At 37.6% G+C, this 19115-nt stretch overlaps 1 protein-coding gene across 2 annotated transcripts; it reads left to right on the forward strand.

Moving 5' to 3' along the window:
- Nucleotides 1–161: 161 nt before the first annotated feature.
- pip5k1ab (phosphatidylinositol-4-phosphate 5-kinase, type I, alpha, b) lies at nt 162–18276 on the forward strand. 2 transcript variants are annotated; one of them, XM_056762248.1, is made up of 16 exons: nt 162–271; nt 7400–7434; nt 8913–8993; nt 9679–9809; nt 10013–10130; nt 11562–11714; nt 11791–12090; nt 12177–12400; nt 12707–12790; nt 12872–12920; nt 14719–14800; nt 14894–15055; nt 15217–15343; nt 15504–15566; nt 15796–15883; nt 15972–18276. In XM_056762248.1, exons 1-16 carry the CDS (start codon nt 226–228, stop codon nt 15972–15974), a joined length of 1746 nt encoding a protein of 581 aa, XP_056618226.1. In that variant the 5' UTR covers nt 162–225; the 3' UTR covers nt 15975–18276. The 2 variants fall into 2 exon arrangements, with proteins under 2 accessions (XP_056618226.1, XP_056618227.1); XM_056762249.1 differs by lacking the exon at nt 7400–7434 and having other exon boundaries at nt 206–271.
- Nucleotides 18277–19115: the final 839 nt, after the last annotated feature.

The following is a 19115-nucleotide window of genomic DNA, read 5'->3' on the forward strand; positions in this document are numbered from 1 at the left end:
CTTACTTTTCCATTTTTAACAATAATAATATTTCATGAGTAATAAGGTAGTTTACATAAATTGACAGTCACAGTGTTCGTTTGATTATATGAGTGATTCCTACTATAGATAGATCAGTATCAGTGACAGTTATGGGAACCCTATAGTCAGGGGGGCAGGCAGAACAGGAGGCTGTCTGTCAGTCCGTTTCCGGTCAGACCTCGGGTCCAGTAAACCCGAATCAAAATGGCGTCCGCCGGTCCACCCGACGCGGGCTTATCTGCGCCTCCAGGTAAAAACAATCATTATATTTGTAGATTAATATTGATTCGTGTGTATTGTGACATGAGTATTTTCGTGTAGATCTGTCGCTATAGATCTGTTCACCAGCACTGGCTTCACGGTGTGTTTACTGGCTTCAGTCAAAGCTTTTGTTCCACCACAACAACACGAATTGGACTTGATTATAGTCGCTCCTGAGTTATACATGTATAAATAATAACTCGTCATATATGTGAATGTGTTAAGCAATGCGTTTAGGTTTGTGGTCTGAATGATTTTTCCTCGAAATTATTATGAACGAAGATGATGATGTGGATGCGCTAACAGGCTAACGTTATATTCTGCTAACTAGCCCATCACGTTTAACGTTAAATTAACTGTTAATAGTGGTGATATATAACTCGCATAATGTAGGCGAACGAATAATGTACAGTTAAGAAAGACAGTCTGTTGGGTTGTTTATTGTTTATTAACGAAGGTTGTTTTGAGTATTTGAAACAGACACTGGACTGTTTTATCGAGACTTGATCAATCAATCAAAGTGTTATTAATGTAGCAGCTTCAAAGCCACAGAGTTTCCCAAAGTGCTGTACAGTTTCATACAATAATACATTATAAAATACAATAATATAAAGATGTAAGGCAGAATAGTACTATAGATTAGGTAAAACAAAAACAGTGATAATAATAATAGAAAATAAATGTAAAGTATAAAAACACCGTCACATGATAAAACTAATTGACACACTAGCAAAAAGCCTCATCAAACAAATATGACTTAAAGTGGTTTAAACATTATACTGAGGTAGAACTTCTAATGGACAGATATAGACTATAAACAACAACACAGCACAAACACTTGTCGTTTTGCTACCTTATTTACTTTTCATTGAGTTAATGCTTTTGAATAGGAAGTGTACATGTGTACTTTTTTTGGTATTACCAGTCTTGGTCAATATACAGTCCCCTCTTCATTAGTCATTTTTTGTATTTTCTCATTTAACTGCGCATTATTATGTCGTTCACATAATATGTCAAATTACATTTTATTTATTTCAAAACGTCACATAAACCACTATCCCTTGACGTCAGAAGTCTAACGTAGTTCCCTCAGTTGGTTGAAAGTTCTTTTTTCACTTCTTTGTCCTTAGTGAAAGTTTGTTGGCATTATGAGAATTTTACAATGATTATACAAAACAATGACAAAGATAATTGTTATGTTTACTTCCAACACTAACTCTGTATAAGCTCTCTTCATTCTTCCACATTTTGCTGTTCTACACCATTTTTTTGATGAAATATCACCTACTGAAACTTGAACAGTTTTTCATTAAGCGGGTTTCCATCACTCTGGTTTTATTCGCATTTTGAGGTTTCGCATCAGAAACGAGTGACGGAAACGCTAAATCTCGAATTAAAAACCCTCACGTTATAACGTCACGTTTCTGATTCTGCACTATGAGACTGCGTAACCTGACTAACTTAAGTACTGATCTTGTTACACAGGATCAGAAAGGTTGTTATGGTCACTCTTAAATGCCTGAACAAAGTCGTCAAAATATTTCTGTAATTGCCTCTTAGAACTTTCATGACTTTGTTTCCCAAACAGCACGGATCCACAAAAGCACGGATCCGCATTTATTGTGTTGCATAATCGCAAGTTTTATGGAAATTATTATAATCAGTGACTTACTTTTCTTACTCACATTTAGTTGCAGTTTATTACAAACAGACGGTTGACTAGTTGCTAATGGTGCTTATTTCCAAATGTTTTATGTGATATTCCAATTTTGCACATTAGCTAAATTCATTATTTAATTGGTAATTGGGATGTAAGCAGCATTAACAGTGCTTCTCCAGTTTAGTCCTGCTTAGTCTTCTTCACTCTCCTTTTCTCTGCATTGACTTTACAGTAAAAATAGCATCCCATGGGAAATTAATACATTACCTCAATTGTCTCAGATTATTTAGGTGGTTGTGTACAGTATATTAGTTTTGGGATGTCGTGTCTCCATGTGTTGGTAACCCACATGAGGTTATAATTAGCACACTGTTGAATATATTTTTAGTGTTGGTGGTTTGTTTTAGACTTGATAATGACAGAATCTGTTCTCTTGTTCTATATAAGTGCAAAAATGGGACAAAAACCTGCACATTTTACTACATTGGTGTAGACCACTACACTTCTAAACCTCACAGACTCACAAAGACAGTTGCCACGTTTCATTACTGAGAACATGTCATGTATATGTTTGTGTGCATGAAATAAAGATTTGTTTTTCAGCACTTGAGACAGTGTCTGTCTTCATAGATCAACTCCTGGAATCAGTAATCAATTCAATGAATGCATCTATTTATTCATCAAGTAGTGCCATTAAAAAATCTGACAAAATAACTGTTTTCCACACAGATTTGAGGACTCCTTTTTGGAGGATGTTGGCCTCTCAGAGAGGTACATGCACGGCTCCGTTTTCTTGTGTGATGTGAAGATGGCAAGAAACCGAAACGCCTTGTCTTTCGCATGGTCTTTTTTTGCATTGGCAATTGAAGCGTGCTGACTGCGGTCTGGGGGCCAGGGAGGAATCAAATGAAACTGAAGCCTGTTTCTCTGACTCATCTGTTTGTGTGATTAAGGCAGATGGAAGTATGAATTGATATTCCAGACTGATGATGAACGTGTCCAGTAATTTGTGAGAACATGTCTAGTGTCTCTGTGGTTGGCAGAATGTAAACATGTATCACAGTTCCTGGATGTCAGTTGAGCAGGCTTGACATATTGAAGCTAATTTTGTGTGTTTACTTTGTGTGTGTTTCGTGTGGACTTCGGTTGAAAACGTTCTTACAAATATGAGAAGCGATACTTACATTTGAATTGTTCCTCATTAAATGCATAGCTTTCAACATAACCTCTGCTGTGCGAGGGGGTTTTACTAATATAAAGCTTATTGATGTGTGTGTGCCGTGTGCATGTGGACCAGCGTCCTGGTGAGATTACAGGGTAAACAGTGGGATACAGCCCTTTTCCAACATCTCTCATACTGTTCAACCCATCCTTAGTCATTTGTTTGTGATGTTATTGTTTGTCCTTCGACCCCGGGCATCCTCTTTCTCTCTCTGTTAAATCTGATGGCCATTGAGATATCCATTGCCGTTGCTATTGGTTACGGAAAAAATGTTCAGCGAGTGCCAGGGAATGCATGTGAACATGGGTTAAGAACCATCTGTGTGTTCTACATGCGGGCACAAAGTTTAGCAGCATCTGTCCTCAAGAGATGATCTTTATAATGTTTTCCCTTTCATGATGTTGAAGTCATTGGGTGAAATGCTAATCTCCTGTTGTCATCGAAAATATAAATACATATATAAAAAGGACTATTTTCTGCATTTCATTGCATTATATTTCAGAGCACCGAGAAAAGCATTTCTATTTTTGTGGACTGGATCTTGTGTGTCATATCATCAAGCTCCTGGCAGAGTTGTTGTTATGCTGGTGCTTTTAAATATGTTTGTGTTTTGACAACAGGCAAACAGGGTGAATGTTGTGTAACTTCATACCTTCTGTCTGGTTTAAAGACATGCCTTCATTCTTCAACAATGCTAAAAACCAAGACCTGCCACACTAGAAAGCTTAGTTATATAAATGTTAAGCCCAAGTTAGGATTGTGATTCTTTAATGTGTTGTGTAGGAAGTGAAGTGTCCCCAAACCATGTGATGTGACGGTCTGTTGTTTTTTTTTACTTCTGGTATAGCGACGGGTTTATTTGTTTTTGTGATGTCACGTGCTGAATAGTTGCTCCAGGAACTTTAGTATTTATGTAATTAAAGGCGTAATGGATTATTTGGTCAGGCGCTAACTTTGCCTGCTCGCATTGAAATCGTTATCACACCCTCCATGCGAATCGTCGTCCAAAGCCAAGCCTCCTCCAAAACATATTGACGGTCGGGCACAAACACAAATAATTTTTCAACCATTGAGAACATGTTACAGTACAAAGTAAATAACGATACTACAATAGCAAAAACAGCTAACGTAAACAACAGCTGTAAAAAGGGATAAGATAAAGCATAGTTCCTGTAAGACACTGAGGACGGTTCAGGGCTCTAGACTTACTTTTTGCACTGGTTGCACTGGTGCGCCTTACTTATTTTCCTTAGGTGCACCAGCACAAAATATAGGTGCACACAAATTTTAGACCTCATGGCATTTAATGCATTTAACATTTAACTGGTTTTCCATTTCACTTTTTTTTAAATGTCCATATAGCATCTGGTTAGCATAAAGTTCTTTATTTGAAGCACAAATCTACAAGAAAGGTAACTTACTGAAAATGTGTTGGTGCTTTAGTGCTTCACTGAACTGAAATTTTAGCTTAAAAGATCTCAAGATAACTGGACCAGGACTTGACGGCTCCATGTCAGAGCAATGCTTATGAATTTCAGACGGATCAGGACTTAAATTCACATTATTCACAAATAATAATCTTCTTTCATCTTCTCTCACCATCTTCGGCTACATTCGCTCTGTTTAACTGACGGCATTAGTCTGCTCACCTCTCTCTGTCTGCAGCACACGCAATTTCCAACATACACACCAGAGGTTGCGCTACACTTTTTTAATTGTGCGTCATTTTGACTGACAGGCTCGTAGAAAATCCGTGATAATGGATTATTACCCATCACTATGGTGCAAGGTGGCGTTAGGTGGTCATTACTATGTCCGTGACGTCATCACGCTGAACTGGCGTCTCGGAACTTGTTGTATTTTAATACAACTGAATACCCAAAAAAGTCTTTGTAATTTAATTTTTATTCATATATTTAATATTTTAATGTTAATGTTCATATGTGATTAGATCTGGGAAAACTCAACACATGGTGCAAATTTATATGGGCCTATTACAGTTTTTGATGCCATATTCAAGCACTTTCCAAATCAGTTTTATTTTGCTCATACCTTGTGTATGTAACTAAAGTAATGGAGAATGTCGGCTGAAGCGCTAAAACCGTATGAATAAAACGCAAGTAAGGAAAATTGAGCAGGGCACACTTAAAGAACGAGAGCTCTGCCATTATCACTACACAAGGAAACTAACAAATATTACGGACAACTACTAATAAGCAGTGAAGCAAGTTTTACATTGTTTATCATGCGCATATGTCTGGACTTTTGATCATCACTTGAATGTTTCGCGATCGCGGTCCGGCTCGAATGAGTAGCTGAACGGGGATAACTCCCGGTGCTGCAGACGGGGAGCTCTGTCAACTCACGAAAACATTGTATGAAAAAACTTTACATGCCATAGTTTACACAGGACTGGCGGGAAATGTGCATTGATACTCCTTCATTCTTCAAGTTATGTGGTTTACTTTGATAGGTGAAATGTATTTCCCACGTCCCAGCGCGACATACGACGGGTTTCCCAGATCGCATCCCATATGTCTAGTCAGTAACAATAACAGGTGAAAACACGCAGGTCGCTTCGCGAACTTTTCATGCTGGATTTACAAATTGACCTCATTGTGATCCGCCAAAATGACACTGTCATTGACACAGTCACTGGTAAAAAAATCCGTCAATGTCAGAGAATTTTCGATTAACGCAACATCTGGTACACACGTGAAGGAATATCTGGTTCGCGGCCAATCAAAGGGGGGTCCGCCCTTCACTACCTCTGATTTGTTTAGACCACGATATGGGCCTAATGTGTGTCTGTTGTCGAATCACAGGGAGACTTGAAGTTGCGGTGACTTTTTTTACCTCGAACTACTGTTCCATCATTTTCCATCTGATCATTTTTAGTCGCACCAATGATAAATAATGCGACCAAATTGGTCGCACTCTAGAGCCCTGCCGCTGTAATACATAAAGGTCCACAAACTACATAAGCAACATAATCAAAACCCATCAAAATCAGCAACATTCCCGTTTTGGCCAGGATTTTTCCCACCCATCTCCTGTTGAAACCTCTGGAATACAATCACGAACAGATCAAGCAGGAAACCCCCGGAGCGCGAGTGGGAAACCCCCGGAAGGCAGCCCCGAACCGGAAATCCTGCTTTCACCCCTTTGCTGATTAGACGTTTTTAGTCGTGGCAGTTTTTAAGATGGTCTTTTTTATTCTTCGTCCACTTGCTCACATTTAACAAGGGGAAGTTAGGTTTCAGCTGTTTACCTGCCATTCTCTGTCTGGGTGTCACATGGTGCGCAATGGGATGCAGAATATGTTGACTGAAAATATACACACGACCTATCATTGCATTCGGCACAAATGTTATGATTGGGCAAACGTTATTTTGGTTCCACACATTTCACAGACAATATTTAATTATAAAAATAAAAATATCGTTGGAACACTTTACTTATTGTTTGCGAGATTTCCAACCAGCGTGAAAAAAAATGTTTCCGGACAGGATCACATATTCTGCCTTTAAGCATTTATATCAATAATTTTAACAAATATGACTGCCATGTTTTTTTTAATTGAGTAAATATTGCTGCAAGGAGTTGTTTACCTTCATACTTTAGTTGTTTACCTTGTTTACGCCATCTTGTCATTTCAAACCGGTATGACTTTCTTTCTTCTTGAAAACTGTTGGTAACAGAATAGCACAGCCCCCCATTCACTTCTATTGTAACCAATGCAAGTAAATGGGGGCTGTTAACAACATTCTTCAAAATATGTTCACAAATCATGTTTTTATTGTGTTATCACATTTTTAGTGTGTTTGTTAGATTATTTTAACCTAATCAAAACAACCCAACTGCCGTTTGATTCATATAAATTGGAATGCAGAATTCCTAAGTCTTTGAGACCATAAAGCTGTGTTTTATTTGATATTATGTAATTTTCTGATACGTTATGTTTTATGTTCTATTGATGCATTTCTGTTGTTATATAATATTATCTATTTAATGTCTATATTCAATTATAACATATTTAATATAAAAAACATTTAAATGACTGTGTCCATTAGTTCATTATACATGAGCAGATTAGTTTTGGATGCTGAAGTGTTGTTCCTTTAGGAGTGGCAGATCTGTTTCCACTACTGCCTTTTTTAGAGAAGTGATGTGACTCATTTTCTCTTCTAACTTCTATTAATGTTGTTTTCTCGCTTCTTTCTGCAATATCAAAGGGGCCAGCGGAGTTCGAAAGATGACTGCAACAGACGTAAGATGTTTGTTTTCTTACATTTTAATGATAAAGTGACTAACAGATACTTTCAGTGGTGGAAACTTATTTGTCAATATAGTTTGTCAGTCAATATGGTGTTACAGCTGTGATGTCTAAGACTACTATATCTTTAGACACTCAAGGTTATGCTGGATTGTATAAAAGCAGCTTTTTTTTTTTTTGCAAAACTATTGCAACACTGACCTTAAGCTGTGATATTTTATATTTATAATTCATTAGATGTTTTTTATTAAAGCAATAACCCCCTAGAAGCAGTGGGTTACAGTGCATTTTATAACGGTTAAGGGCATTGTGGCATTGTGCCTAAAACCCCTTAGATGTTATAAAATGCACTGTAACCCACTACTTCACAGGGCTTATTGCTTTTGTACAACGGTTTATCTATATGCGTAGCAAGAGATGCACAAAATGAAGTTATTAAAATTATATTTAGGCTTTGTAATTTGGTCAGCTGTTATAAATCGGTGTATTTTATAACGGCTTAGATCTCGGCTCAGCCAATCAGAATCAAGGACCAGAACTGGCCGTTTTATAACACATATTAATTCATTAATCAATTCAGAATTGTCAATCATGCAGTTTTGCAGTCAAATATTTGCAATGGCCACTGCCTGTAAGACCTCGGTAACCTTTGTTACAGACAACCCAGTTTTTCTATGGCAGTCTGTGTTTCTGTTATGGTGAACTTATTTCAGGTCAATATTATTATTACATATATAAATATTTTTTTGTTTTTCAGACGAGGTTAATTATATTCCGCCAGGAGTCTTTGTGATCTACATACTGTCTATATAAGTCGTAAACTGAAAAGATGGTTTCTGCTCTTCAATGCTTCAGTTGCAAATATTTTTTTACCTCCTCCTGTGTTCTCATTTCAGTTTCTTGCCGCTTTTCATTCGTGTTGAGTGTTATTTTAGCAACTGGACATTGAAGAGGAATGGGAACAAGAGTCCTGTAGATCGAACTGTTGACTTAGTGTCAGCGTGTGTTGGATAAACAGTCATGTGAGAAGGATGTTGATAGGTCAAATATTGACACGCACATCAATACACACATCCAGACAGACACACACACGTACAGACACACACACTCCTTTCATGGTCATTTGAAGATTCACATGCAGCGAGAGAATGAACAGACAGATAGGAATGTGTGGGACTGTGTGTTTGACGACGAAGCACCTTTCAAAGAGGAAGTAAAACCTGTGCAGATTGGAGGCCTCTAGAACTCCTATATTCCCATGAAACCAGAAAAATGACGGATGTTCTGTTTGCTCTCTCGCTCTCTCTCTCTCTCTCTCTCTCTCTCTCTCTCTCTCTCTGTCTGGCCAACTATTTATGTTTTTATTCTTTCCTTCTTTTTACATTGAATTAATGTTTATCAAAATGTGATTGTAATTAAAGAGATTGTAAAAGTAAAAACACTTCTCTCTCGCTCTCTTTGAATGTATATAGGGTCTCGGATTGTCTCAGAGTATGAAGAAGACCATCGGTCACCGGGGAGTTGACCCCACAGGAGAAACAACTTACAAAAAGGTCGGCTTGAGTTCAGCTGTGTCATCTGAGGGCAGAAGAATGACAAAAGAGAGGAATTGAGCTAGAAATAAGGAACTTAGCAAAGGGTGGACTCGCAAATAAAAGCATTATCATGAATCACGCTCAGACATCAACTTTATATCAATCAAGAACCTGTTTTTAGGATATGTAATACATTTCTTGAAGAGTGCGTTTTTAAGATAAATGAGTTAGGACGGGCATTTTATAAAGTCTCAGATTTAAAGGTCAGTGCATTCATTATGTAAGCTTTTTTTACACTTCTGAAGACACAGAAATGTATATTTGCATTTCTGTCGATAGATCCTTCCAAAAAAATTACACACTCGACCTTAAAATGTGAATAATTTGTGAACCATTTTAAATCTACACTCTCAAAGTCTCACATGGATTATTTCTCTGACATCATCCTTTTTTTTACAATAATCTTACAATCACTATTCAATTTTAATTATTGTTTGTTTAAATGAGAAATCATTATTTTAAAACATTTCTCAATTATTACATAAATATTGAGGTGAACCATTGTGACACACTCTAGTGTTTATTTTTCACAAAAACATCATGGATGAGAACTCATTTACAGGTTTAAAATAATAATCAGGATATTTTTCTAGTTTTCCCTCTCTCTGTTTGTACTTCTCACATGTTGGTTCTTTGTCTTTAGACAACTTCCTCCGCCCTGAAAGGTACCATCCAGCTGGGAATCACACACACAGTGGGCAGCCTCAGTCAGAAAGCTGAAAGAGACGTCCTCATGCAGGACTTTTACGTAGTAGAGAGCATTTTCTTTCCTAGGTATGTTTTATAAATAGAAAGAGTTTGAATTTGTGTGTTTTAATCTTTACAAACAATGTTATGTGGTAAACAATTCATCCATCAAAGTATGTAAACATTTCATGCAATCATGAAACAGCCTACCATTTTTCTTATTTAATAGTAGTTTTTTTGTCTCAAATGAAACCGAAACACATCTCTGATTGTTTGTCTTTCACCCACAGCGAAGGAAGTAATCTGACTCCAGCCCATCATCATGGTGACTTCAGATTTAAGACCTACGCCCCTATCGCTTTCCGTTACTTCAGAGAACTATTTGGCATCAGACCTGATGACTATCTGGTTAGCTGAACCACACACAGATTCACCCGGTTTCCATGTACATTAAGCAATGTTTCTGAACCGAGAAGGTCTTTGTACACATCCATGAGGGGTGCCAAATAACTTATATCGTATTAAACAATGTAACTATAAAAATGCTCAAATAATTAGAGGGTCATGTTAATTGGAACGCAGCATTTAATCTTACAACATGGTTGGAGGCTTCAAATATTGTTTTTGACACCAGGGGACCTTTATGTTTTAGAGTTTGAGAACATAAAGTCAGGACTTGACATTAAGCATTGTAATGTGGTTGTCCTTCGTTCAAGTAAATTTGTCATTCACTTGTCCGAGTACAACAATTACTTGTCCAAAGATAAAAAAATCAATATAATTATTTCAGATTTAGATTGGTCAAGTTTGTTTCTAAGCATTTTAACTAGTGTCCGCTTTGGCCGCCTGACTTTGGTTATAGCCCTACTGTCCGTGACTGCTATGATACAAAGGCAAGCGATAATTATTATTAGTTTTAAGGCTGTAAATTGCACATAGCACTGGTGCTAGAGAGGTTTAAAGTTTGGTAGGACAGGCAGAAATGTGCAAGTGTAATTCATTATGAATAGGCCGATAACCGACAAAATACATTAATGTTACATACATATGGATAAATTAGGGCCAAATCATTTTTAGATGACTAAAATTTGTTTTAATATTTCAAAGTTTTGGGTTTTTGTACAATAGTGGTATATTTGTCCACATAAATTACTGTAGTATAGTGTAGTATTTACCAAAGTAAACTGCAGAAAAATTCTTACTTTATTGTTTTTGAACTTTACTATAGTATACAGTTTATCAATTTACTACAAGGGCACTTCAATTTTCAATAGCAAATACTATAGTAGACTACAGTATTTTTGTCTGAGTTATCAATTTAACGGGACTTTTATTTTGCCGGGTCTTCTGGAAGACTCTTGTTTGTAGATAGCTTCACTCAAACAATAAAACGACCGTAAAATAAGCTCTCAGAGTAACTCTGGAGATGAAGTTCATGTGGTCAAATCCTATTACAGTGCAGACGCAGATAAATCCTCGACGATCACTGGTGTTGTATGTTAAACTGTGCACATAATTCACTCAGACATGCAGAACAGCCAGATGACATTTAAATAACAGGATTCCACGTCCACATGGACACACACAAACAAGCACAACCACGACAAACACGCAGCTCTGTTTAATTCACACATTCTTATTATTCTACATATGTCACACTGTTTTTTTTCAAGTTACTTATCCGGTCGGGCAAGTAAAATTCTCTCTTACTTGCCCATACAAAACATTCACTTGTCCCGGACAAGCGGACCAAGTGTTTATGTGGAGCCCTGCATAAAGAACTCATTATGTAGAAGTAAAAAGGATCATTCTGATGTGTCATGTGGATTGTCCCTGCAGTATTCTCTCTGTAATGATCCCCTCATCGAGCTATCTAACCCTGGAGCAAGTGGATCGGTCTTTTATGTCACCAGTGACGATGAATTCATCATTAAAACAGTGCAGCACAAGGAAGCCGAGTTTCTGCAGAAACTACTCCCTGGATATTTTATGGTGAGCAGTGTTCTGGAAGAGCATGCCATTGGTTTGATTACCGTGAGACATCTTTTTGTTCTTCTCTTGTTTTCAGAATCTGAATCAAAACAAGAGAACGCTGCTGCCCAAGTTTTACGGCTTGTACTGCGTGCAGGCGGGTGGGAAGAACATCCGTATGGTGGTGATGAATAACCTCTTGCCCCGCAGCGTGCCTATGCACCTCAAGTACGACCTCAAGGGCTCTACATACAAGCGACGGGCTTCTCCTAAAGAGAGAGAGAAGAGGGTCCCCACTTGCAAAGACCTAGATTTCAATCAGGACATGCCTGAGGGAATCCAACTTGAACCAGAGAACTACAGCGCACTCTGCAAAACCATCCAGAGGGACTGTCTGGTGAGCCACCGTTCTTGAGTTTAGTCTTGTTCAGACTCTCATCCAGTATTAGGAAACTCATCTTGAATGCTCTCTGTGTTTAACAGCTATTGCAGAGTTTTAAGATTATGGACTACAGTCTGTTGGTTGGGATCCATAACCCGAACCAGGCAACTCTTGATAGGACGGGTGCGGTGGAGGGCGGGGTGTCTGAGGGGGCCGTGACGCCGGACCACAGGAGGCCGCAAGCTCAAAAAGCTTTGTACAGCACTGCTATGGAGTCCATACAGGGAGAGGCCAAGGGGAAAGGAACCATGGAAACAGAAGACCAGTTAGTGAATATTATGTTAATCCGCTATCTTTCTGTTTTACTGTCCAGCAACATTCAGCAATAATTAAACCTGTAGGCATTTGTTTAATTTTCTTTGATTTAAGTGTGGCATCTGTTTCAGGTTCACATAGACTTTAGATAAGATAAAAGCAAACATTGGATGGTTACATGTTGAACGAGATGATCATAGAAACTTTGTGTTTTCGTCGCAGGACTATTTCAAATTTTATTTCTGTATGGTTTCTCAACATATTATGGTGGCAATATTTTGCTAGTCATGCGACATATGTTATCTCCTGTCTCTAGATGGGGAGGAATCCCAGCACGCAACAGTAAAGGAGAGCGAATACTGGTTTATATTGGAATCATTGATATCCTGCAGTCATACAGGTGAACGATACACAGATCACATATGTGTGCATATTTACATGTATATGAGCAGCACGAATTTGCTCCTTTTTCTTCTTTCAGATTTATAAAAAAACTAGAGCATTCCTGGAAGGCTTTGGTTCATGATGGGGTAAGTGATTATTCCTTGCTTATCACTGATATTCCTGTTACTTTAAGTTATTCAACATATCCTGTTATCTAGAAAACAAATTCTGAGATCATAAACAGTGTTATGGAGGTTACTTCTAACTGTAATACATTACAGATTACTTGTTACTGTTATTTAAAAGTAATCCCTTACCTTACAATATAACTGTCTCAGAATTGTAATACGTTACATGACTCCTGTACAGTGTTGGTAGTAACGCGTTACTTTTTGCTTTAGGGCATTTGTAAGGCATTACTAATCAATTTTCAGCAACTTTTTACTATATGAAACACTGCCCATCCATGCGGTCTAGTAAGGAGGTTGATTGGTAAAAAGTATTTTAGCCTGAAAATACAAAAATACTAAGATTAAACATATTTAAATACAAAGTACAATTCTTTTTTTTTCAAAGGAATTTAAATACAAAATAGTCCCATCACTGAACTAGATTATATATAATTCTAGCTAGTCATCATGTAAACGTTATGTTACCTTGTCACTGCTGCTGGTCACAGGGATCTTGCTAACTAGCTTCCTGAAAGCAGCACAATGACCCCTCAAAACCCACCCAAAGGGCATGAAAACTAGCACAATTATTTTCCGGAGTCAAATCTAAGTTAACAACTGTCAAAAGACATTTTTCTTGCTATATTTACTTATCTGAATGGTTTACTAGGTATTGTATATAATTTTTGTTCTGTTGAACTCAAAAGATGTTTTAGGGGATTTAGGAAAGCAAAAAATTCTGGGTAACCTCTGACCATCATTATATTTTTTCTGCAATGGTAATCAATGATGCCAAAGAATTTTCGGTTGCTAACACTCTACCAAATATATTTTTGTGTTTAATCAAAGAAAGAAATGTATACATGATTGGAACAATTAACAACTAATCCATAACAGAATTTTCCGTTTTGGGGGAGTTTAAAAATGGGACCTTAAAACAAATCCCATGTGTGCTCGAGGACACGCACAGAAATGGATGAGAAACGTATTTTCTCTTCGTAAGACACATTGTGTATAAAGTGAATAAGCACGTAAATGTTTAAGTTATTCTAGACGGCGTATAGCTCTGCTCAAACATGTCATTTGGCAGCCGGAAGAATCAACTGTTGTAGACTCACGCGTGATTTCTTTCGTTGTGCGACGTGAAAAGCATAATTCGGATGCATTGGTATTATCAGCGGTATATTTTCCTGTGGTTGAGCTGATCTCCTGCGTTTCTCCCTGTAATGTAGCCTGCCTGTCAGACACTCGTTCCCCACACTTTTGAGAATGGCCGGTCCTGGAGTTGCTAGGTATTCATCCGAGTTTGAATGCACATTAAGAATCTCATCAATTAACATTTATCCATAGAATATAAATAAACATTTTTGCGGCCGCAGTACATTATGAAAGTAGCCCAAAAACCCGCAACCCGAGGCTTCATAACTTTTTTAAAAAGCCCAGTTGTACAGGAAAAGGGCCACCCTGGCAACACTGGCGCTAGTGCTTACAGCAAAGCTCCCTCACCCAGAGTGAGATGAATGACACCATACGTGTCCATTCACAAACAGGAAATAGAACTGCCTTAAAGGATTTTTTATTTGTTAATGTGTCGCGGACGAAAAGTTTGTTGTAACGCAAACATTACTGAACATGTACCGGGTAAAATATTACAGAAAATTGATTTGTAATGCCTTACACTATTGTGTTACAGCAAAAAGTAATACGTTACTGGAATACATTACTTTTGTACGCATTATTCCCAACACTGATCATAAAAATGTATGTGTTGTAGGACACAGTCTCTGTGCATCGACCAGGATTCTATGCTGAGCGATTTCAGCGTTTCATGTGCAGCACTGTTTTTAGGAAAACATGTAAGTTGAAGTATTTAGTGCAGTCTTAAAATCAGATTTAGTTGTCGGCCTACTTGATGATGTCATCATCCTTGTGCCTTTCTCTGTCCCCAGTAAAATCCTCCCCGTCAAAGAAGAGTCGAGGAGGATGTCCGAGTGTCGTCAAACGGCTTCCTATGGGAAGCGCTGCTTCTGCACCCAGTGGACAGTCAGTCATTGACCCCGGACTCCTGTATCATACTCACCTTAATCAGATTGATATAGAGGGGGAATGTGGTGAGAAAGTCTTCACAAAATATTTACTCTCTTTCACACATTTAGACTTGAATATGTGTGAATAAATATTTCTCTACAGTGTGCTGTACAACTGTTCTAGAGCTTGTGTAGATGTCTGGGTTTAAAGTTAAATGAAATCACTGAGTGATTATTGTCCTCAGGCATGCATTCGGACCGACCGGACCTGCTCCCACACACCGATTCTTTGGCTGGAAGCAGTGACCTTGCAGAGGCAAATCTTTCAAACTCCTCACAGGGTAGCACAGGAATGACATCACATCCTCAAAGGTACTCCACATCACCTCTTTGTTTAGTTCCCAGTTTTTAGATGTGTTGTTTCTATACTGTACTGTAGTCTGCTTTCTTTTTATTTCCCGTCATCTCTTTTCTTCTCATGCTTTAAATCTGTCCTCAGCACAGTTGTTTCATAACAGTGGCTCATTTGCAGGTCAGTAGGGGTGGAGGTGCACAAATCTGCAGTCACAGAGTCTGACAACGGCGCCCCCCAAAGGTAAAACTGAACACACGCAGACCACTGTAATGTGGGGATTAATCTAGCTTTGGAATAGTTGACCCAAAAATCACGTTTTAATAAATCTGTATTAAACACATCTAGTTTTCCATACAACTACATGTGAAATACCCTTTAAGTCCCATACATGTGGTCCATATAAGAATAACTTAAGTTAAATGTTAAGAAAAGAGCTGAGTAAACATTCCAAAATATTCCTCGTCTTTAGTGCTGGAGCAGAATGCTTGGATGAGCATTTAAGCAATGAAGACGCAATTTCACTTCAAGACATCATTCCAGAAACTGACATCTGCTTTGTAAGTCTCATTCATAAATATTTACTATTCATAACTTATTGTTTCAATACATCATCAGTCAAAAATGTCTTTTCCTGTTTTTCTACAGTAAGAGCGATGAGTGTTGACAAGAGACGGCAGTGCGCCTCTGAGCGCTGGTAGGATGGGTTTTTTCTGAATGGGAGATTTGGAAAGAACTCCGGGGTCCTCAGCACACGTCATCATAAGATGTATTTCAAAACAGAGTGAAGTTTATGAATGAAGGGAAGGGTGTGGATGAGAGAGGTTTAAATGCCTTTCCTCTCTCTATCTCTCTCCTGCACAGGTGATGCTGCTAAAAATCTATTTTAACCACAGAATTATGGGGACGTGATGGTATTTCAGTCACACACTTCACTGCCTTTGTTCTCTCTAAACACACTCTGAGCAAGCAGTATGCACAAACCTATTTGTATTGTTTTTAGAGTGCTGGAAGTAGACACACGCTACGTGTAGAATCACCACTTTATATTATTGTTGATTTGGAGGCTTTATTGGGGGTAAATTAAACATAAATCTGTATTTATTAAGGTTTCTAAACCTTCTCTGAAGCGGTGTGGCTTAGATTAATGGCTGCTAGCGCTTCAATGCAGTTCTCTGAGAATACCGCATCACAGTGCTCATGTCACAGACAACTTACATTTCCTCAGGCATGTCTGTACATACACGTATGAAGGCTGATAGTGTTACAACTGATTCTGCGGGTAGAGAGCATCTCTTCTGTGACTTTTTCCAGCTCGTTCTGTGTTGAGACAGCATGTGCCCTATAAGAGAGAGGGAAAAAATGACCAAAAATGCCCACTTTGTTAGAAAGCAGAATGCATTTGAATTGTGCAAACTGTATTTCATGTTTGGCGCCAGTGTCTTCCCTTTTTTCTGTTGCTCTTCATGTTTTTACCGTGCCACTCTTTGTATTAAGTTTTTCTGCTTGGTTTGGTTTTTGCGTTTAATTTCACATTTCTATTAATCAGCATTTTGTTCGTCCCACCACGGCAAGTTACATCTTTGTAATCGGACCAATCGGCTGTCCAGTGAGATGCGAAATGGACAGACTGACTTGCATGTCTTCTCTAATAATGCATATATATTGCTGCCTTGTCGAGAGCCCCCGTAAAATTCATGTACTGTATTTTTGTATATAGCTCTATAAATAATCCTTCTTTGTTCATATGTGTTATAAAATGCTAATATTGGGCTGTTAAAGCGCAGCCACTGTTGTCTCTTAACTAACATTTTCATGAGTTCAACGATTGATTTGATGTCCCATGATGTCTTCCGATCATCTGCCTTAATGCAGCTATTGAAATCAGTGCATTAGTGTGAAAACTCATTTCTGCTGGATACAGAAATCACACGGCATCCATTTACAGGACCAACATGGATCTACGTGCGTTTGCTTTTATGTACCTGCTACCAATATGCATTTGTGGTTTTAATGACCCTTTTACACTAACCTGTTTTTTAAAGAATTTTACATACAAGACTAAACATCCTTTGAGCTTTTTGAATTGCAGGAATGTACATTACATTCCTATCACTTTTAATGACTCTCAATCGACAGCACACAACATTCTCTGTATCCTCATTAACATCCTTAGGTGCAGCTTAGTGAATAAATTCTTAAAACACATCGAGTTAAAAATACTTAACACTAAAATGACTTTATCAGGGCACATGTGAATTAACAGAGGAGCTGGAAAGTAATCTAAGGAGGCTTAGTTCCAGTATGAGCTCTTTGATCAATCTGCCTCTACATTTTTCTTATCCATTTATAAGATCGTTTTAAATGGGTCCATTTTTGACCGGCAGCACGTTTCACTTTCTTAAGTGCCCTCTTATGCATTTCTTATTGGCTGTAACTCAAACAATTGTTTGAACTGACATTTGATGGAGGCCTGTATACATCTCACACAGATCTGTTAGGATGCAGCATTGGAGTATTTAAAAGAAGGGCTGACCTTATTGAACTTTTACTGAACAGTACTTTTGCTTTCTTCCAACATTAAAAAGTTGGTGAGTTGCATTCGTCTTTAATTACAAGTGATCTCTGTGCCTAGGACTTCACCTTTTCTAACCTAATGAAAATTCTCATGCACGTAGAATATGCACAAAAAGACTTTTCCTAAAACTACAGAAGAGATTTATGTAATGCTGCAGTATTTATGCACATGTGTTAAAAATCAAATTGTTGTTACAGATATATGCCTGTGGGCAGAGGTCAATCAGTTTTCCATGCTGAAGGGTTTTGACTAGAGGTGATTGGGATTCGTCAAGTTTTTTTTATTTAATTTTATTTATTTTTGCCTTGCTTCTTTGGTTTTAATCATTGCATTGTATCTATCTTATTTTGTTATTAAAGTCATTGTCAAATGTCACAGTGAATCTTGTTACAGATCATTAAGATCATGCATCTTAATTCTGCCAAAAAACAATACATGGTGATTATAGCTAAACTTGTCAACACCACAGCAAAGGTAAATACTTAATACTTCAAACTCCCAGTTTTCAGCTTTACATATACATTAAAGGAGTCGTAATATTTATTTTACACTAATTATAAATACTGAAACGTATGGAATTATTTCCGTCATCTTTCTTTTAAGCATATTTTGTGTATGTTGACACTAAATCTTAACCAATGAATGGAGGAATGATTGTCAGAAATGCATATTCATATTTACCTCCATAGACCTTTTTTTGGTAACATTTTGGCATAGTCAAATGTGTAATTTTTTATTTGCACGTTTACAGTGGAGTTTGTCCTGTTTGTATTATAGTGGTGAAACCAAGTAACCTTTACAGTTTACAACTGACCTAACGGCACACACAACGACCTTTTTAACACAGTGCGATACAGTTGGGCTGTAAATCTGGAGGAGAACAGATCTAAGCACATTCATACAATTATTCTTTGGTGTATCTCATTATTTTTTTAAACGGTGGCAAGAAAACCCCAATAATTATTATAATAATAATCACTGCGAATAATCACTGTGCTCCTCTGATCACTATGGCGAATAACAAAATTTAAACATTAAAACACAATTTATCCAGTACATGATCTCTCTTGAAGGCCCCAAGCATGAAACTATTGGCTCGACAAAAATACAATATTATACAAATCAAATCCATAAAGATCAATTGTGAGCATGCGTTAGTCTGTATAGGGCTTTTACTGGTAAATGTTGAGCAGCTTTGTGATAATTAGAATAGT

This window comes from Triplophysa dalaica, chromosome 12, assembly GCF_015846415.1.
Source record: "Triplophysa dalaica isolate WHDGS20190420 chromosome 12, ASM1584641v1, whole genome shotgun sequence".
Classification (NCBI taxonomy): Eukaryota; Metazoa; Chordata; class Actinopteri; order Cypriniformes; family Nemacheilidae; genus Triplophysa; species Triplophysa dalaica.